At 50.0% G+C, this 22255-nt stretch overlaps 1 protein-coding gene across 1 annotated transcript in view; it reads left to right on the top strand.

The window, feature by feature from the left end:
- The window catches only part of LOC116984427 (zinc finger protein 721-like), a 71114-nt gene extending 49471 nt beyond the window's left edge, over nucleotides 1-21643 (top strand). The window contains exons 5-6 of the mRNA XM_033038581.1: nucleotides 13115-13298; nucleotides 19819-21643. Of these exons, the coding sequence (XP_032894472.1) occupies nucleotides 13115-13298; nucleotides 19819-21212 (1578 nt within the window). The 3' untranslated portion in view covers nucleotides 21213-21643. The remainder of the gene's footprint in view (nucleotides 1-13114; nucleotides 13299-19818) is intronic.
- Nucleotides 21644-22255: the final 612 nt, after the last annotated feature.

Raw genomic sequence — 22255 nt, 5'->3', positions numbered from 1 at the left:
CTATCAGCAGAGAGCAGACCCCCCCCCCCTGTCTCCCCCTCACTCTCTCCTTTCCCTCACTCTCCCCACCCCTCTCGCTCTCCCCCCCTCTCTCTCCCCCCTCTCATACCCCGCTCTTTCTCACCCCCTCCTCTCACCCCCCTCTCTCTCCCCCTCTCTCTCCCCCTCTCATTCCCCCTCCCCTCTCTCCCCCCACTGTCTCTCTCCCCCTCTAGATTTCCCTCCCCCTCTCTCTGTCTCCCCTCCCCCTCTCTCTGTCTCCCCTTTGCTCCACATGGAAAACAACTCCTAGCATCCATCCAGCCAACTGAGACAAAAGCACACTGGATAGCCACCAAGTGGACACAGGAGTGGAAGGCAACCTCATCTCCATTACACAACTACATCTCTTCACCAGATAAAAGCTGTCCAGGGTCTGACCTCCCCAGAGGAGCATGGGTGAAGCTCACCAGACTTGGTATTGGAGTTGGGCGTTTCAATGCCAGCGTGTGTAGATGGGCGCTCCGCCAGAGCCAATAGACAATAGGTGCAGGAGTAGGCCATTCGGCCCTTCGAGGCAGCACCACCATTCAATGTGATCACGGCTGATCATCCCCAAACAGTACCCCGTTCTTGCCTTCTCCCCATATCCCTTGACACGGCTATCTTTAAGAGCCCTATCTCGCTCTCCCTTGAAAGTATCCAGAGAACCGGCCTCCACTGCCCTCTGAGGCAGAGAATTCCACAGACTCATCACTTTCTGTGAGAAAAAGTGTTTCCTCGTCTCCGTTCTAAATGGCTTACTCCTTATTCTTAAACTGTGGCCCCTGGTTCTGGACTCCCCCAACATCGGGAACATGTTTCCTGCCTCTAGCGTGTCCAAACCCTAAATAATCTTATATGTTTCAATGAGATGCCCTCTCATCCTTCTAAACTCGAGAGTTGACAAGCCCAGCTGCTCCATTCTCTCAGCATATGACAGTCCCGCCATCCCGGGAATTAACCTTGTAAACCTACGCTGCACTCCCTCAATAGCAAGAATGTCCCTCCTCAAATTAGGGGACCAAAACTGCACACAATACTCCAGGTGTGGTCTCACTAGGGCTCTGTACAACTGCAGAAGGACCTCTTTGCTCCTATATTCAACTCCTTGTTATGAAGGCCAGCATAAAGTTGTCGATATATTAATCTGATGAACGTTTGTCAACTATCAATATAGGCAGTCTTTGATTGTGTTAATAATCTGTATGTTTATTTTTATTATTTTGAAATAAAACTATTTGTATAATTTAAAAACAACGTGTGGTGATCCGCTGCACTGCAGGCCCGTTCAGTTTGTGGTCAACACTCCCACCGTGTGGTGATCCGCTGCACTGCAGGCCCGTTCAGTTTGTGGTCAACACTCCCACCGTGTGGTGGTCCGCTGCACTGCAGGCCCGGCCAATTATATCTACGGGCCTGAAGTGTAGCGGATCACCACATGGTGGGAGTGTTGTCCACATATCAGACGAGCCTGTAGTGCAGCGGATCATCACATGGTGGGAGTGTTGACCACAAATTGGAGCGACATATATGAATTCAATGCACATTGCAAGTTGCTGTCTAAAAATTAGATTTAATTGTGCTCTTTACTGCAAACTGGTTGTTTATTGCTTTGTGGCCCATTTCCTTTTCCCGGAATACACCCATTTGTATACCACCATACTGCGCATGTTGTTCCATTGTTTAAAAAGGGGTCTAAGAGTAAACCTAGCAATTATAGACCTGTTAGTTTGATGTCAGTGGTGGGCAAATTAATGGAAAGATACTTAGAGATAATATATATAAGCATCTGGATAAACAGGGTCTGATTAGGAACAGTCAACATGGGTTTGTGCCTGGAAGGTCATGTTTGACTAATCTTCTTGAATGAGGGTAAAGCAGTGGATGTTGTATATATGGACTTCAGTAAGGCCTTTGACAAGGTTCCTCATGGAAGGTTGGTTAAGAAGGTTCAATGGTTGGGTATTAATGGTGGAGTAGCAAGATGGATTCAACAGTGGCTGAATGGGAGATGCCAGAGAGTAATGGTGGATGGTTGTTTGTCAGGTTGGAGGCCAGTGACTAGTGGAATGCCACAGGGATCTGTGTTGGGTCCACTGTTGTTTGTCATGTACATCAATGATCTGGATGATGGTGTGGTAAATTGGATTAGTAAGTATGCAGATGATACTAAGATAGGTGGGGTTGTGGATAATGAAGTAGATTTTCAAAGTCTACAGAGAGATTTATGCCAGTTGGAAGAGTGGGCTGAAAGATGGCAGATGGAGTTTAATGCTGATAAGTGTGAGGTGCTACATCTTGGCAGGACAAATCAAAATAGGACGTACATGGTAAATGGTAGGGAATTGAAGAATGCAGGTGAACAGAGGGATCTGGGAATAACTGTGCACAGTTCCCTGAAAGTGGAATCTCATGTAGATAGGGTGGTAAAGAAAGCTTTTGGTGTGCTGGCCTTTATAAATCAGAGCATTGAGCATAGAAGTTGGGATGTAATGTTAAAATTGTACAAGGCATTGGTGAGGCAAATTCTGGTGTATGGTGTACAATTTTGGTCGCCTAATTATAGGAAGGATGTCAACAAAATAGAGAGAGTACAGAGGAGATTTACTAGAATGTTGCCTGGGTTTCAGCAACTAAGTTACAGAGAAAGGTTGAACAAGTTAGGGCTTTATTCTTTGGAGCGCAGAAGGTTAAGAGGGGACTTGATAGAGGTCTTTAAAATGATGAGAGGGATAGACAGAGTTGACGTGGATAAGCTTTTCCCACTGAGAGTAGGGAAGATTCAAACAAGGGAACATGACTTGAGAATTAAGGGACTGAAGTTTAGGGGTAACATGAGGGGGAACTTCTTTACTCAGAGAGTGGTGGCTGTGTGGAATGAGCTTCCAGTGAAGGAGGTGGAGGCAGGTTCGTTTTTATCATTTAAAAATAAATTGGATAGTTATATGGACGGGAAAGGAATGGAGGGTTATGGTCTGAGCGCAGGTATATGGGACTAGGGGAGAATACGTGTTCGGCACGGACTAGAAGGGTCGAGATGGCTTGTTTCCGTGCTGTAATTGTTATATGGTTATTTGTAAAAGCCCTGAAACCAGGGAAACAGAAAAAATAGGTACAGGAGTGGGCCATTCCACCATTGGTGTGAATATTGAAGACATACACAGATCGGTGATGTTTCAAAGTTAATGTGAACTAGTCATTAACCACTTGTGTGAAATGGTTAATGATAACTACCCTAAGCAAAGCATGAAAGACTTTCAGGTGAAAGGAAGCCGTGTGTGATGTGTAGAGTGGTTATTCTTTGAGCTTCGGACTGGACAGATAGTTGTATATGGATGCTCTTGCTCAATAGACACAAAGTGCTGGAGTAACTCAGCGGGTCAGGCAGCATCTGTGGGGAACATGGATAGGTGACGTTTCAGAGTGCTGGTCGTGACGGAAAAAAACGGCCCCTATCCATATGTTCTCCACAGACAGACACAAAATGCTGGAGTAACTCAGCGGGACGGGCAGCATCTCTGGAGTGAGGGAACCTTCTTCAGACTGAGTCACAGGAGAGGGAGACACAGAGATGAGGACGTGTAAGGTATTACTCCAGCACTCTGTATTATGTCTGGTTAGGAAAATGGGAAGTACAGCGAGACCTGGGTGTCCTTGTACATCAGTCACTGACAGTAAGCATGCAGGTACAGCAGGCAGTGAAGAAAGCGAATGACATGTTGGCCTTCAGAGCGAGAGGAGTTGAGTTTAGGAGCAAGGAGGTCCTACTACAGTTGTACATGGCCCTGGTGACACTACACCTGGAGAAATGTGTGCAGGTTTGGTCTCCTCATTTGAGGAAGGACATTCTTGCCATTGAGGGAGTGCAGCGTAGGTTCACAAGATTAATTCCTGGGATGGTGGGACTGACATATGTTGAAAGAATGGGTCGACTGGGTTTGTATTCACTGGAATTCAGAAGGATGAGCGGGTATCTTATAGAATGATATAAAATGAGTGTAGGATTGGACAGGGTAGATGCAGGAAACATGTTCCCTATGTTGGGGGAGTACCGAACTGTTATGGTTCATTTCTTAAAACAGACACCTCGCAATAAGTTAGATCAACCAACACAAGCTTTACTGATCATTTAGCCGGCAAGAGTGCCAGAGGATACAAAGTCAAGTATGCAACACATACTTAACCCTCATGGGCCATCACTCTAATGAACAAAGACATTCAGCATCTTTTTATAGTATTTTGGAAAAGTAGTCACATGTTTATACAGAGTTGGAGCACTGACGTCTAACACATCAATCACAGAGTATACCCATTCAAAGCATTCTTGTCACTAACACAATACTTCTCATGCTATGGTTATATCAATCACAAATTTTAGTTACAAACCCCCAAACAACAGGAACCTAGGAGGCCCGGGGAGCCGTTGGTGAGAGGATGAGTTACCCAAATCTGCAGCGTTCCAGTGCGGCAAGGGCTTCAACCACTCCACCACGCTGCTGGCCCACCAGCGGGTGCATCCCGGTGACCGTCCCGTCACCAGCCCGGTGTGTGGAGATCGCTTTGCCATGACCTCCCACACCCTGGCTCATCAGCACGTGCACACCAGTGGCCAGCCCTACGACTGCCCGTACTGTGGTGAATCGTTTGACAGCTCGCGGGGGTTGCGGCAGCACCGGCGGGCCCACGCCGGTGAGCAGCTGCTCCCACTGTGACAAGAGAGCATGGGGGCTGCGGGAGCACCAGCGGATACACACCAGAGAGAGACCCTTTGTGTGCTCTGAGTGTGGCAAGGGTTTCACCCGCATGTCCAGTCTGTGGCAGCACCGGTGTACTCACAGCGGTGAGCGTCCCTTCTCGTGCCGGTCCGTAAGGGCTTCACCCACCCTGACCACCTGCTGGAGCACCAGTGAGTCCACACTGGCCAGCGCCCCTTCACCTGCCCGCTCTGTGGCAAGGCCTTTGCCCGCTCCTCCAGCCTGCTGGAACACCGCCACGTGGACAAATAGGCGCTGTTTAGGTAGACACAAAATGCTGGAAGGAATAGGTAATGTTTCTGGTCGAGACCCTCCTCAGTCTTGACCCGAAATGTCACCCAGTCCTCCAGAGTTGCTGCCTGTCCCGTTGAGTTACTCCAGCATTTTGTGTCCTTTTTTGTAAACCAGCATCTGCAGTTCCTTGTTTTATACCATTCTGGTTAACCATCTCTGCACCTTCCCCAAAGCCTCCACATCAGTCCTGTAATGGAGTGACCAGCACTGTACACAATACTCCAAATACACTTCATATTCACCATGACATCTATAAAGAGAGCCTCCGTGCCTACAATTTACTTAAAAAGTGCTAGAGAAACATTTTTCTCCAATATCATTAACAACAACACTAATAAGGCAAAAACCCTATTTGCAACTGTTGACAGACTGACCAACCCAACACAAATACCACCTGAACTCCATTCCACGCAGAAATGCAATGAGTTTGCATTATTTTATACTGATAAAATTGAAGGCATCAGACGTGCCATCAATATCTCCGCTTCAAACAAAAATGTTGGATCACCACCCTGTTTAGGCAAAGGTAACGTGGCAATGATGACATGCTTTAATGTCATAGACTCTAAAACTCTTGTGGAAACGGTGACACAACTAAGGCCATCCACCTGCTGCCTTGATGCTTTACCTACCAACTTCTTTAAGAATGTTTTTGACTGCCTAGCAATAGACATACTGCAAATAGTTAACAGCTCTCTTCAATCAGGCAATTTCCCAAAAGCCTTGAAAACTGCAGTTATTAAACCTCTTTTAAAAAAGCGGAGCCTAGATGCCTCTATTATTAACAACTATAGACCAATATCAAACCTTTCATAAGTAAAAGTCTTTCATAAGTAAAATCATTGAGAAAGTTGTCCTCCAGCAACTTAATCACTTCCTGGCTTCAACTGGCTGCTACGACAACTTCCAATCAGGATTTCGACCTCTTCATAGCACCGAGACCGCCCTTATTAAAGTTGTAAACTACATCCGTCTTAACACAGACTCTGGCAAAGTTTCAATATTAATGCTATTAGACCTCAGTGCTGCATTCGACACTGTTGATCATTCAATACTTTTGGACAGGTTGGAAAAATGGGTGAGGCTTTCAGGCACAGTCTTAAGTTGGTTCAGGTCATATCTACAAGATAGGAACTATTTTGTTTCCATTGGCGACTTTGTATCAGAACCAACCAAGTCCCGCAAGGTTCGATCTTAGGGCCCTCTTTATTCAACATCTACATGCTCCCACTAGGGCAAATCATGCGAAATAATAATATTGACCACCACTGCTATGCCGATGACACTCAAATCTATGTAGGGCTATCACCAAATGACTATCGCCCCATAGATCTGCTGTGCCAGTGCATTGAGCAAGTCCAAGACTGGATTTGCCAAAATTTCCTGCAACTAAATAAGAACAAAACGGAGATAATTGTTTTTGGTGCTAAAAAAGAAAGGCTTAAAGTAACCCAACACCTTCACTCTCTGTCCCTGAAAACTTCAAACAAAGCCAGAAATCTTGGGGTCATTATGGATTCAGATTTACATTTCGACAGTCACATCAAATCAGTAACAAAATCGGCCTACTATCACCTCAAAAACGTAGCAAGATTAAGAGGACTCATGTCAGCTCAAGACTTAGAAAAACTTGTACATGCCTTTATTACTAGTAGGCTAGATTATTGTAACGGTCTCCTTGCAGGTCTTCCGAAAAAAACTGTCAGGCAGCTAAAGCTTGTTCAGAACGCTGTTGCTAGAGTTCTAACAAAGACCAAAAAATTTGAACACGTTACACCAATTCTTAAATCCTTACATTGGCTCCCTGTATGTCAGAGAATTGATTTCAAAATCCTGCTGCTCACCTATAAATCACTACATGGTTTAGGGCCAAAGTATATCACTGACATGCTTCCACTATATAAACCTTCTAGACCGCTAAGATCTTCTGAGACCAATCTGTTAGTGATTCCCAGAGTAAATACAAAACATGGGAAAGCAGGATTTAGTTACTATGCAACAAATAGCTGGAATAAACTACCTGAAGATTTAAGACTTGCCTCAACTTTGACCACTTTTAAAACAAGACTGAAAACTTTTATGTTTACTTTAGCTTTCAGCTAAATCTTAACTACATTGCACTTTTAACTTTTGCACTTTTTATAATGCATTTTTAATTTTGCTTTTCTTTTCTTTTAATTCTTCTATTTTATTTCATTTTATTATTTCATTTTATTGTATGACATGTTTTTATGTGAAGCACTTTGAGTCTGCCTCGTGTATGAAATGTGCTATATAAATAAAGTTGCCTTGCCTTGCAATGCTACCTGACCAATGTCCCTTAAAGCTGCACATATACATTCCTCTCTCCTTATCTCACATCCTTTTATCTCCTTATCTTCCCTCGCCTCTGTCACTTACTTCACTCACCTGCCGATCACCCCCTCATCTGTTAACATCATGTCAGTCTGAAGGAGGGTCCTGACCCGAAATGTCAACTATCCATGTTCACCACAGATGCTGCCTGACCCGCCGAGTTACTCCAGCACTTCATGTTAGAGTCATAGACTGATACAGTGTGGAAACAGGACCATCAGCCCAACCTGCCCACACTGACCAACATGTCTCGGCTACACTAGTCCCACCTGCCTGCATTTGGTTCATATCCCTCCAAACATATACCCATTCAAAGCATTATTGTCACTAACACAATACCTCTCATGCTATGGTTATATCAATCACACATTTTAGTTATAAACCCCCAAACAACAGGAACCTAGGAGGCCCGGGGAGCCGTTGGTGAGAGGAAGAGTTACCCAAATCTGCAGCCTTCCATCTCACTTCCAGAGAAGGAGTCTGGTGGAAGCCTGATTGGTGGAAGAGGACCAGAGGAAGCAGCTGATTGGGTGCAACCCCAGGTTTACATTTCTGCTTTCAGGTTAAGTGTTCAGTGAGTTAAGGGATCTGTGAGTTAAGGGTACTGTGAGTTAAGGGTACTGTGAGTTAAGGGATCTGTGAGTTAAGGGTACTGTGAGTTAAGGGTACTGTGAGTTAAGGGATCTGTGAGTTAAGGGCACTGTGAGTTAAGGGATCTGTGAGTTAAGGGATCTGTGAGTTAAGGGATCTGTGAGTTAAGGAATCTGTGAGTTAAGGAATCTGTGAGTTAAGGAATCTGTGAGTTAAGGGATCTGTGAGTTAAGGAATCTGTGAGTTAAGGGATCTGTGAGTTAAGGGTACTGTATTTATTAGTAAAGGTACAGTTTAAAGGATAAAGATTTAAAAAGTGTGAGGGAGTTTATTTAATTTGGAAGTAAGCTATGTCAGTGGAGATTAGCCCCGTGATTTGCTCAGCCTGCAACATGTGGGAGATCAGGGATATGGTCGGTGTCCCTGGTGACTACGTTTGCAGGAAGTGTGTCCAGCTGCAGCTCCTGGCAGACCGCATTGAACGATTGGAGCTGCGGTTGGATTCATACTGGAGCATCCACGATGCTGAGAAAGTCGTGGATAGCACGTACAGCGAGTTGGTCACACCGCAGGTAAAAGGTAAGAGGACAGAAAGGGAACGGGTGGCCAATAGCCAGCAAAGCAGTAGGCAGGTAGTGCAGGAGTCCCCAGCGGTCATCTCCCTCCTAAACAGGTATACCATTTTGGATACTGTTGGGGGAGATGGCTCATCAGGGGAAGGCAGCAGCCAAGTTCATGGCACCATGGGTGGCTCTGCGGCACAGGAGGGGGAAAAAAAAGAGTGGAAGGGCAATAGTAATAGATGATTCAATTGTAAGGGGAATAGATAGGCATTTCTGCGGCCGCAAACGAGACTCCAGGATGGTATGTTGCCTCCCTGGTGCAAGGGTCAGGGATGTCACTGAACGGCTGCAGAACATTCTGGAGGGGGAGGGTGAACAGCTAGTTGTCGTGGTGCATATTGGCACCAACGATATAGGTAAAAAAAGAGATGAGGTCCTACAAGATGAATTTAGGGAGCTAGGAGATACTTAAAAGTAGGACATCAAAGGTAATAATCTCTGGATTACTACCAGTGCCACGGGCCAGTCAGAGTAGAAATAGGAGGATATTGCAGATGAATACGTGGCTTGAAAAATGGTGCAAGGGGAAGGGATTCAAATTTTTAGGGCATTGGAACCAGTTCTGGGGGAGGTGGGACCAGTACAAACAGGACGGTCTGCACCTGGGCTGGAATGGAACCAATGTCCTTGAGGGAGTGTTTGCTAGTGCTATCGGGGAGGATTTAAACTAATGTGGCGGGGGGGATGGGTGCAAGAGCAGAGAGGCAGAGGGGTGTAAAATGAGGGTAGAAGCAATAGGTAGCAAGGTGAAAAGTAAAAGTGGCAGGCAGACAAATCCAGGGCAAAAATCAAAAAGGGCCACTTTTCAACATAATTGTATAAGGGGTAAGAGTGTTGTAAAGACAAGCCTGAAGTCTTTGTATCTTAATGCAAGGAGCATTCGTAATAAGGTGGATGAGTTGAATGTGCAGATAGCTATTAATGACTATGATATAGTTGGGATCATGGAGACATGGCTCCAGGGTGACCAAGGCTGGGAACTGAACATCCAGGGATATTCAATATTCAGGAGGGATAGACAGAAAGGAAAAGGAGGTGGGGTAGCGTTGCTGGTTAGAGAGGAGATTAACACAATAGAAAGGAAGGACATTAGCTTGGAGGATGTGGAATCGATATGGGTAGAGCTGCGAAACACTAAGGGGCAGAAAACGCTAGTGGGAGTTGTGTACAGGCCACCGTACAGGTAACAGTAGTAGTGGAGTTGGGGATGGCATCAAACAGGAAATTAGAAATGCGTGCAACAAAGGTAAAACAGTTATAATGGGTGACTTCAATCTACATATAGATTGGGTGAATCAAATTGGCAGGGGTGCTGAGGAAGAGGATTTCTTGGAATGTATGCGGAATAGTTTTCTAAACCAACATGTAGAAGAACCAACGAGAGAGCAGGCTATTCTAGACTGGGTATTGAGTAATGAGGAAGGGTTAGTTAGCAGTCTTGTTGTGCGTGGCCCCTTGGGCAAGAGTGACCATAATATGGTTAAGTTCTTCATTAGGATGGAGAGTAACATTGTTAATTCAGAAACAAGGGTCCTGAACTTAAAGAAAGGTGACTTTGAGGGTATGAGACGTGAATTCGCCAAGATAGACTGGCAAATGATTCTTAAAGGGTTGACGGTGGATATGCAATGGAAGGCATTTAAAAACTGCACGGATGAACTACAACAAGTGTTCATCCCAGTTTGGCAAAAGAATAAATCAGGGAAGGTAGTGCATCCGTGGATAACAAGGGAAATCAGGGATAGTATCAAAACAAAAGATGAAGCGTACAAATTAGCCAGAACAAGCAACCTACCAGAGGATTGAGAGAAATTCAGAGTCCAGCAGAGGAGGACAAAAGGCTTAATTAGGAAAGGGAAAATAGATTATGAAAGAAAACTGGCAGGGAACATAAAAACTGACTGCAAATTTTTTTATAGATATGTGAAGAGGAAAAAATTAGTTAAAACAAATGTAGGTCCCTTGCAGTCAGAAACAGGCGAATTGATCATGGGAAACAAGGACATGGCAGACCAATTGAATAACTACTTTGGTTCTGTCTTCACTAAGGAAGAGATAAATAATCTGCCGGAAATAGCAAGGGACCGGGGGTTAAATGAGATGGAGGAACTGAGTGAAATCCAGGTTAGCCGGGAAGTGGTGTTAGGTAAATTGAATGGATTAAAGGCCGATAAATCCCCAGGGCCGGATAAATTGCATCCCAGAGTACTTAAGGAAGTAGCCGCAGAAATAGTGGATGCATTAGTGATAATTTTTCTAAACTCTTTAGATTCTGGAGTAGTTCCTGAGGATTGGAGGGTAGCTAATGTAACCCCACTTTTTAAAAAGGGAGGGAGAGCGAAAATGGGGAATTACAGACCAGTTAGTCTAACATCGGTAGTGGGGAAACTGCTAGTTATTAAAGATGGGATAGCAGCACATTTGGAAAGTGGTGAATTCATTGGACAAAGTCAGCATGGATTTTTGAAAGGTAAATCATGTCTGACGAATCTTATAGAATTTTTCGAGGATGTAACTAGTAGTGTGGATAAGGGAGAACCAGTGGATGTGTTATATCTGGACTTTCAGAAGGCTTCCGACAAGCTCCCACATAAGAGATTGGTATACAAACTTAAAGCACATGGTATTGGGGGTTCAGTATTGATGTGGATAGAGAACTGGCTGGCAGACAGGAAGCAAAGAGTAGGAGTAAACGGGTCCTTTTCAGAATGGCAGGCAGTGACTAGTGGGGTACCGCAAGGCTCAGTGCTGGGACCCCAGCTATTTACAATATATATTAATGATCTGGATGAGGGAATTGAATGCAACATCTCCAAGTTTGCGGATGACACGAAGCTGGGGGGCAGTGTTAGCTGTGGGGAGGATGCTAGGAGGCTGCAAGGTGACTTGGATAGGTTGGGTGAGTGGGCAAATGCATGGCAGATGCAGTATAATGTGGATAAATGTGAGGTTATCCACTTTGGTGGCAAAAACAGGAAAGTAGACTATTATCTGAATGGTAGCCGATTAGGAAAAGGGGAGATGCAACGAGACCTGGGTGTCATGGTACACCAGTCATTGAAAGTAGGAATGCAGGTGCAGCAGGCAGTGAAGAAAGCAAATGGTATGTTAGCATTCATAGCAAAAGGATTTGAGTATAAGAGCAGGGAGGTTCTACTGCAGTTGTACAGGGTCTTGGTGAGACCACACCTGGAGTATTGCGTACAGTTTTGGTCTCCTAATCTGAGGAAATACATTCTTGCCATAGAGGGAGTACAGAGAAGGTTCACCAGAATGATTCCTGGGATGTCAGGACTTTCATATGAAGAAAGACTGGATAGACTCGGCTTGTACACGCTTGAATTCAGAAGATTGTTTCTTATAGAAACGTACAAAATTCTTAAGGGGTTGGACAGGCTAGATGCAGGAAGATTATTCCCAATGTTGGGGAAGTCCAGAACTAGGGGTCACAGTTTAAGGATAAGGGGGAAGTCTTTTAGGACCGAGATGAGAAAATCATTTTTTACAGAGAGTGATGAATCTGTGGAATTCTCTGCCACAGAAGGTAGTTGAGGCCAGTTCATTGGCTATATTTAAGAGGGAGTTAGATGTGGCCCTTGAGGCTAAAGGGATCAGCGGGTATGGAGAGAAGGCAGGGATGGGATACTGAGTTGGATGATCAGCCATGGCGAATGGCGGTGCAGGCTCGAAGGGCCGAATGGCCTACTCCTGCACCTATTTTCCATGTTTCTATGTTTCTAGTCAAAGGTCCATCATCTGCCGTACCTTCTAAAACTATGTAAGGATCTGTATCAATTGCCCACAGAAGTTCCTGTTTACAGAGACCCAACTCCAAAGGAAACACATCCTCTCTCAAGGCTTCTGTTGACTGAAGCCAGCACCTTCTCAGGAAACACATCCTCTCCCACCATTGTCAATATATTTTGCTTGGGCACAACGGGAAGCAGCTTGGATGCAGTTTGAATTCTGGCCTCCAATTTCCTGATCACCCAGCTCATCTACAGCACAGAATTACAAAGCTTCAGAACCCAAAACCCAAAGAAGTCAAATTAATCTTTACTTAATAAAATACCTTACGTTATAATTTATATTATATAACTAGGATATTATCAGAACCAGGGGCCACCGTTTAAGAATAAGGGGTAGGACATTTAGGACTGAGATGAGGAAAAGCTTTTTCACCCAGAGTTGTGAATCTGTGGAATTCCCTGCCACAGAAGGCAGTGGAGACCAATTCACTGGATGTTTTCAACAGAGAGTTAGTTCAGTTCACATTTACATTCACATGCGCCAATTAAGGAACAGTGATATTTGAGTTACCATACAGCCATACTAAGTAAAAGACACATCAAATAAAATGTAACAGAAACATCCACCACAGCAGCATCCACATTCCTCACTGTGACGGAAGGTAATAAAGTTCAATCATCTTCCTCGTTTGTTCACCCGTGGTCGGGGCTGTTGAACCCTCCGCAGTCGCCGCTGCCGACTGTCCGATGTCCGAAGTCCTGGCGTCGGGATGACCAAAATTCCGACGTCGGGACGGATTGGAACAGTCGAGGAGACCGTGGGCTTCACGGTGTTAAAGTCCACAGGCCCCGAGGTTGGAGCTCCTCACGGGCGATCGTCGGCAAAGGAGAAAAAATGCATCTCCATCGAGGTAAGTGACTGAAAAAAAGTTTCCACCAATTCCCCCCCCCCCACCCCCACCCCCATGTAAAACAAACCTAGAAACATTAAAACATACTTTTAAAACATGCTTAAAATACGGGAAGCGGTGACTCTATTAATCCTGACGCCTTTCGCCAGTGAGAAGACAGAGGAATGACAAAGAGGTGGCCCACGAGGGGGGGGGGGGAATGTCCGTTTAATTTGGAGAATTCAATGTTCATGTCATTGGGCTGTAAGCCATGAGTTGCTGTACCTCCAGTCTGCGTGTCACCTCAGTCTGGCAATGGAGGAGGCCCAGGACAGAAAGACCAGTGTGGGAATGGGAAGAGGAGTTAAAAGGGTTGGCAACCGGGAGATCCAGCACGCCTAGTCTAGATACAAGGAACAGCAGATGCTGGTTTACAAAATGAGCCACAATCTCCTGGTGTAACTTGCACCTCTGGAGAGCATGGACAGGCACCATTCTAGGTCAGGACCCTTCTTCAGACTGCTTGGTGTGGGGGTGGAGACAGTTGGAAAGGAGAGGTGGGAGTGGCCGCCTTAGATTCCCTTCCCTCTACAGATGCGGCCTGACCCACTGAGTTCCTCGTGTTCAAAAGGGAACTGCAGATGCTGGAATATCGAAGGTACACAAAATTGCTGGGGAAACTCAGCGGGTGCAGCAGCATCTATGGAGCGAAGGAAATAGGCGACGTTTTGGGCCGAAACCCTTCTTCAGACTGGTTCCTCCACTGCTTTAAAGGGAATGGACAGATGAGGTTTTGAGTCAGGACCCTTCTTCAGACTGATTAGGGAGGATGGGGGAAGGAAGCTGGAAGAGAGAGATGGGGGCTGGACAAAGCCTGGCAAGTGATAGGTGGATACAAAATGCTGGAGTAACTCAGCGGGACAGGCAGCATCTCTAGAGAGAAGGAATGGGTGATGTTTCAGGTTGAGACCCTTCTTCAGAAGTGATAGGTGGATATAGGTGAGGGAGCCACAATAAACTGCAGATGCTGGAATCTTGTTTGGAACACAATTTAGTTTGATGCACAGAATCTCTTGCCCAGAGCGAGGGAATCGAGGACCAGAGGACATGGGTTCAAGGTGAAGGGGAAAAGATTTAATAGGAATCTAAGGGGTAACTTTTTCACACAAAGGGTGGTGGGTGTATGGAACAAGCTGCTGCTGGAGGAGGTAGTTGAGGCTGGGACTATCCCAACGTTTAAGAAACAGTTATAGACAATTACATGGATAGGACAAGTTTGGAGGGATATGGACCAAACGCAGGCAGGTGGGGCTAGTGTAGGCGGGCATGTTGGTCGGTGTGGGCAAGTTGGGCCGAAGTTCCTGTTTCCACACTGTATCACTCTATGACTCTAACACGAAGTGCTGCAGTAACTCAGCAGGTCAGGCAGCATCTGTGGAGAACATGGATAGGTGACGTTTCACAGAGTGCTGGAGTAACTCAGCGGGTCAGGCAGCATCTGTGGAGAACATGGATAGTTGACGTTTCACAGAGTGCTGCAGTAACTCAGCGGGTCAGGCAGCATCTGTGGAGAACATGGATCGGTGACATTTCGGGTCAGGACCCTTCTTCAGACTGACAATATGTTAAGCGGGGGTGATCGGCAGGTGAGTGAAGTAAGTGACAGAGGCGAGAGAAAATAAGGAGATAAAAGGATGTGAGATAAGGAGAGAGGAATGTATATGTGCAGCTTTAAGGGACATTGGTCAGGTAGCATTTGGAGTATTGTATACAGTTCTGGTCACTCCATTACAGGACTGATGTGGAGGATTTGGGGAAGGTGCAGAGATGGTTAACCAGAATGGTTTAAAAACAAGGAACTGCAGATGCTGATTTACAAAAAAGGACATATGATGCTGGAGTAACTCAGAGGGACAGGCAGCATCTCTGGAGAGAAGGACTGGGTGACATTTCGGGCCGAGACTGAGCGGGGTCACGACCAGAAACGTTACCCATTTTTTCCAGCATTTTGTGTCTACCTAAACAGCGCCAATCCACGTGGCGGTGTGCCAGCAGGCTGGAGGAGCGGGCAAAGGCCTTGCCACAGAGCGGGCAGATGAAGGGGCGCTGGCCGGTGTGGACTCGCCGGTGCTCCAGCAGGTGGTCAAGGCGGGTGAAGCCCTTACCACAGGACGGGCAGGGGAAGGGACGCTCACTGCTGTGGGTACGCCGGTGCTGCCACAGGCTGGACATGCGGGTGAAACTCAGCTGCCAAACTCCACACCGCAGTACGGGCAGTCGTAGGGCTGGCCACTGGTGTGCACGTGCTGGTGAGACAGGGCGTGGGAGGTCATGGCAAAGTGCTCTCCACACACCGGGCTGGGGACGGGACTGTCGCCGGGGTGCACCGGCTGGAGCAGGTGAAGCCCTTGCTGCGCTGGGCGCATGTGTAGGTACGCTCGTCGGTGTGGGTGCACTGGTGCTTCAGCAGGCTGCTGGATTGGGTGAAGCCCTTGCCGCAGTGGGCGCAGGTGTAGGGGCGCTCGTCGGTGTGGGTGCGCTGGTGCACCAGCAGGTTGCTGGATTGGGTGAAGCCCTTGCCGCACTGGGCGCAGGTGTAGGGGCGCTCGCCGGTGTGGGTGCGCTGGTGCTTCAGCAGGGTGCTGGAATGGGTGAAGCCCTTGCCACACTGGGCACAGGTGTAGGGGCGCTCGCCGGTGTGGGTGCGCTGATGCTTCAGCAGGCCGCTGGACTGGGAGAAGCTCTTGCCGCAGTCACTGCAGGTGTAGGGCCGTTCCCCGTAATGCAACCGCCTGTGCACCTTCAGGTCCTTGGACGACTTGAAGCCTTTGCCGCAGTCGGAGCAGATGAAGGGCCGCTCACTGCTGTGCACTGACTGGTGCTCCCACAGCCCCGACAACTGGGTAAAGCTCTTGCCGCATGTGGAGCAGACATAGGGCTTCTCGCCCGTGTGCACTCGCCGGTGGGCCTCCAGGACATTCGCCGTCTTGAAACTCTTGCCGCACTCCGAACAGTCGAAGGGGCGTTCTCCCGTGTGCACCCGCCGGTGGGTGTCCAGCTGGCTCGGGCTCTGCCGTGCCATGCCACATACATCGCACTCATAACGCTTCTCCTTGTAGTGCCCCGTCATGAGGTCCTCACCGAAGCTCAGTCCCTCGAAGCTCAGCCCGCACACCGAGCAGATGGGGAGCTCACCGGCACCCTGGTTGCCCTCAATGGCCGCTCACGTCCCCGTCTCTCCGTCCACAGCAACGGCTCCTAAACCCTGCAGGAGGGGAATACAGCGGGTCAACAACCTGGCAAACAGGACATTACTAGCGCATATTGAGTGTGTTTATGGCGGAGGAAACCGTTACATAATTCTGCGCGGCACACTGGCGCACCGGTACAGTTGCTGCCTCACCGCCAGAGACCGGGGTCGATCCTGACTACTGGTGCTGTCTGTGTCTCCCCTTGCCCTGCATGGATTTTTACTCCGGGTGCTCCGGCTTCCTCCAACATTTCAAAGACGTTCAGGGTTGTAGATTAATCGGCCTCCGCAAAATAGCTAAATTGTCCCTAATGTGCGTGGGATAGTGCTAGTGTACGGGATGGCGGGACTGTCATATGCTGAGAGAATGGAGCGGCTGGGCTTGTACACTCTGGAGTTTAGAAGGATGAGAGGGTATCTTATTGAAACATATAAGATTGTTAAGGGATTGGACACGCTAGAGGCAGGAAACATGTTCCCGATGTTGGGGGAGTCCAGAACCAGGGGCCACAGTTTAAGAAGTAGGAGTAAGCCATTTAGAACGGAGACGAGAGAGTGGTGAGTCTTTAGAATTCTCTGCCTCAGGTGGAGGCCGGTTCTCTGGATACTTTCAAGAGAGAGCTAGATAGTGCTCTCAAAGATCGCGGAGTCAAGCGATATGGGGAGAAGGCAGGAACGGGGTACTGATTCGGGATGATCAGCCATGATCACATTGAATGGCAGTACTGGTTCAAAGGGCCAAATGGCCTACTCCTGCACCTATTGTCTTTTGTCTATTGCCCCAGCGCCCCGCCATTCACAGTGAATATCCTGCCCTGGTTTGACTTCCTAAACTGCAATATCCTCCCCACCCCTAAACAATGTGACCTCCTCCCTGTGGCTCCCTGCCCCTTACCCCTGCTGCCGCCTCCTGCCCCTTACCCCCCTTTGCTCCCTCCCCCCTCCTCCCCACCCCAAAACAGTGTGAACCCCCACCAGGCTCCTACCCCTTCCTTGACTCACTTGACCCCTCTCTCTCCCCCCAGTTCCCTGCCCCTCCCCCCCAAATCATCCCCCTCGGCACCAAACCCACTCCCCCTTTAATCCCTTCCCCCTCTCTTTGCTCCCTGCTCCCCCCGCTACTCACTTCACCCCTTTTCCATCCCCAGACTCTCGCCCCCTCCCTCCCTCCCTCCCTCCCTGGACTGTCTCCTCTCTCTCTCTGAACTTCTCCCCTTATTCCTGCCCCTCTCAGCCTCTCTTCCTCTCTCCTCCGAACTCTCTCTCCTCCCCTCCCCCTGTCTCTCTCACCAACTCCCTTCTCTCACCGCTCCTCTATTTCTCTCACTGCTCCTCTCTCTCTCTACATCTCTCTCTACTCAATTCCTCTCTCTCCCCACTCTCTCTCTCTCTCTCTCTGTCTCTCCCTCTCCCTTCCTCCCTCTCTCCCCGCTCTTTCTCGCCCCCCATGTTGTTCTCTCTCTCCCTCCCTCTCTCACCGTCCAGTACAAAGATCCTCTGGCGCTTTAGGGTCCAGTGCGGGTCGGCTCCATCTTGGCCACCGTGACGTCATTTCCGGGCTGAGGCCCCTGCGCGCGCGGTCTCTCTCTCTCTCTCTCTCTGTCTCCGGGGCAACGGGCAGCGGCCGGGCCGGGCGGGGTGAGCCGTGAGTGAGTGGGGACCCGGGCCGGGCCGGGCGGGGTGAGCCGTGAGTGAGTGAGTGGGTGGGGACCCGGGCCGGGCCGGGCGGGGTGAGAGGCTCCGGTGGATCAGGGCGGGGGCGGGGGATTCAGTGCCGGGGGGTCCAGGTCGCGGCCTCGCACCCGGGAGACAGTGACTGGGCCTGCGCCGGGTCCCGCCGCCGCAACACGACCATCAATCTCTCTCTCTCTCTCTCTCTCTCTGTCTGCCTCTCTCTATCTCTCCCGATCTATCGCTTTCTGTCTCTAAATCTATCTGTCTCTCTATCTATCTCTATCTCTCTCTATTTCTCTCTCTCTATCTTTCTCTCCCTCTATCTCTCCATTATTCTCTATCTATCTCTCCCTCTGTGTATCCCTCCACACCTCCCTCTCCCTCTCCCTCCCTCTCTCTGCTCTCTATCTCTATATCTCTATCTGCCGGATGTACAAGATTTAGCTCTTAGGGTAAAGGAATCGAGGGATATGGGGAGAAAGTAGGAACGGGGTACTGATTGTGGATGATCAGCCGTGATCATATTGAATGGTGGTGCTAGCTTGAATGGCCGACTCCTGCACCTATTGTCTGTGTTACCTTCTCCCAACTAATAATGATCCCATCAGTCTGAAGAGGGTTTCGGCCCGAAACGTTGCCTATTTCCTTCGCTCCATAGATGCTGCTGCACCCGCTGAGTTTCTCCAGCATTTTTGTCCACCTAACAATGATCTATTCCACATTTTCCTTGAACTCCTTACACTTCCTTATCTCTCTACCCCCCCATCACTGAAGAAGGGTCTTGACCAAAAACGTCACGGATTCCTTCTCTCCACAGACGCTGCCCGACCCGCTGAGTGACTCCAGCACTGTGTGACATTCTTCCCATGATGCATGCCACCCCCCACATGACTGCGTAATGGCAGGGGTGGGGCCGACAGTCCTCCTCAGATGGGCAGTGACGCCAGGGCGCCGATTGTACACGCCGTCCGTGCGTGCGTCTGACGTTACGGTGCGGTGCGGGCGGCTCGACACGGTTCAGGAATGTTCGGCACCCCCTTACACCCCCCTTACACCCCCTGGGCGGTGCGGTGCCGCCTGTCCCCCTCGAATTAGGTGGTGCGTGCCGTGTGTGCGGCAGATGTCACGGCGCTGGACGGGGAGATGTGCAGGCGGCTCGACAGTGCCGGATGCTCAGCACCTCCCAGGTCAACGCGCCCCCCCCCTCTCCGACTTGCCTCCTCATCCCCTCCTCTCCCCTCACACTCCCTCACCCCTCACAACAACCCGTCCCTTCTCCCCCTCCCCTCACTTCCACCGTGTTCATCCCCGCCCCCATTTCCGCCCTAGCCTCCTTACCACCTCTCCCCTCCTTCCCCCCCTCACTCCCCCATCCCACCACTCACCTCCCAATCCCCCCACTCCACCCCCCCCCCCCCCCTCTTCAAGCACTAGTAATGTTCACGCGTTAGTAATATCCTGGTTGACAGCTTGTTGATCCTCTGTGTTCTCGTCCTGCAGGGTTTAGGAGCCGTTGCTGTGGACGGGGACGTGAGCGGCCATTGAGGGTGGCCAGGGTGCCGGTGAGCCCCCCATCTGCTTGGTGTGCAGGCTGGGCTTCGAGGGGCTGAGCTTCAGTGGAGGACCTCATGACGCGGCACAACAAGGAGAAGCGTTATGAGTGCGATGTGTGTGGCAAGCCCTGGCGGTGCCCGAGCGAGCTGGAGGTCCACCAGCGGGTTCACACAGGAGAACGCCCCTTCGACTGCACGGAGTGCGGCAAGAGCTTCAAGACGCCAAGTGAACTGAAGGTCCACCAGCGAGTGCACATGGGCGAGAGGCCCTATGGCTGCTCCACCTGTGGCAAGAGCTTTGCCCAGTTGTCGAGGCTGCGGGAGCACCAGTGGATGCACAGCAGTGAGCGGCCCTTCACTTGCTCCGACTGTGGCAAAGGCTTCACGTCGTTGCCGAGACTGAAGGCGCACGGGCACCTGCACACCGGGGAGCGCCCCTACACCTGCAGCAACTGCGGCAAGGGTTTCACCCGCTCCAGCAGCCTGTTGGAGCACCAGCGCACTCACACCGTCAAGGGCCCCTACACCTGTGCCCAGTGCGGCAAGAGCTTCACCCGTTCTTACAGCCTGCTGCAGCACCAGCGCACCCACACTGGCGAGTACCCCTACACCTGTGCCCAGTGTGGCAAGGGCTTCACCCAATCCAGGAACCTGCTGCAGCACCAGCACACCCACACCGGCGAGCGTCCCTACACATGCGCCCAGTGCGGCAAGGGCTTCACCAACTCCACCAGGCTGCGGGTGCACCAGCGCACCCACACCGGCGAGCGTCCCTACATCTGTGCCCAGTGCGGCAAGGGCTTCACCCGCTCCGACAGCCTGCTGGAGCACCAGCGCACCCACACCGGCGAGTGCCTCTACACCTGCGCACAGTGCTGCAAGGGCTTCACCAGCTCCACCAGGCTGCTGGTGCACCAGCGCACCCACACCAGCGAGCGCCCATACACCTGTGTCCAGTGCGGCAAGGGCTTCATCACATCCAGCAACCTGCTGCAGCACCAGGGCATCCACACCGGCGAGCGCCCCTACACCTGCGCCCAGTGCGGCAAGGGCTTCACCCACTCCAGCAGCCTTCTGGGGCACCAGCGCACCCACACCGGCGAGCGTCACTACACCTGCGCTCAGTGCGGGAAAGGCTTCATCAGCTCCACCAGCCTGCTGAAGCACAAGCGCACCCACACCGGGGAGCGCCCCTACACCTGTACCCAGTGCGGCAAGGGCTTCATCTGCTCCACCAGACTGCTGTCCCACCAGCGGGTGCACGCCAGAGACCGTCCCGTCCCCAGCCAGGTGTGTGGTGAGCCCTTTGCCATGGCCTCGCACGTCGTGTCTCACCAGCACGTGCACACCAGTGGCCAGCCCTACGACTGCCCGTACTGTGGTGAGGCGTTTGACAGCTCGCGGGGGTTGCGGCAACACCGGCGGGCCCACGCCGGTGAGCAGCTGCTTCAACTGTGATAAGAGAGAATGGGGGCTGCGGGAGCACCAGCGGATACACACCAGAGAGAGACCCTTTGTGTGCGCTGAATGTAGCAAGGGTTTCACCCGCATGTCCGACCTATGGCAGCACCGGCGTACCCACAGCGGTGAGCGTCCCTTACCCTGCCCGTCCTGTGGTAAGGGCTTCACCCGCCTTGACCACCTGCTGGAGCACCGGCAAATCCACACCGGCCAGCGCCCCTTCACCTGCCCGCTCTGTGGCAAGGCCTTTGTCCGTTCCTCCAGCCTGCTGGCACACCACCACGTGGACAGATAGGCTCTGTTTAGGTAGACACAAAATGCTGGAAGAAATAGGTAACATTTCTGGTCGAGACCCTCCTCAGTCTCGACCCGAAATGTCACCCAGTCCTTCTCTCCAGAGATGCTGCCTGTCCCGCTGAGTTACACTGGCATTTTGTGTCCTTTTTTGTAAACCAGCATCTGCAGTTCCTTGTTTTTAAACCATTTTGGTTAACCATCTCTGCACCTTCCCCAAAGCCTCCACATCAGTCCTGTAATGGAGTGACCAGAACTGTACACAATACTCCAAATGCTACCTGACCAACGTCCCTTAAAGCTGCACATATACATTCCTCTCTCCTTATCTCACATCCTTTTATCTCCTTATTTTCTCTCGCCTCTGTCACTTACTTCACTCACCTGCCGATCACCCCCTCATCTGTTAACATAGTGTCAGTCTGAAGAAGGGTCCCGATCCGAAATGTCACCTATCCATGTTCTCCACAGATGCTGCCTGACCTGCCAAGTACTCCAGCACTGTGTGAAATGTCACCTATCCATGTTCTCCACAGATGCTGCCTAACCCGCTGAGTTACTCCAGCACTCTGTGAAACATCACCTATCCATGTTCTCCAGAGATCCTGTCTGACTGCAGCACTTTGTGTAAGAGTCATAGAGTGATACAGTGTGGAAACAGGACCTTCGGCCCAACTTGCCCACACCGACCAACATGTCCCGGCTACACTAGTCCCACCTGCCTGCGTTTGGTCCATAGCCCCCCA

This window comes from Amblyraja radiata, chromosome 20 (genome assembly GCF_010909765.2).
Source record: "Amblyraja radiata isolate CabotCenter1 chromosome 20, sAmbRad1.1.pri, whole genome shotgun sequence".
Classification (NCBI taxonomy): domain Eukaryota; kingdom Metazoa; phylum Chordata; class Chondrichthyes; order Rajiformes; family Rajidae; genus Amblyraja; species Amblyraja radiata.
Note: the sequence above shows the minus strand (reverse complement) of the source record. Positions and strands in the feature narration are given on the sequence as shown.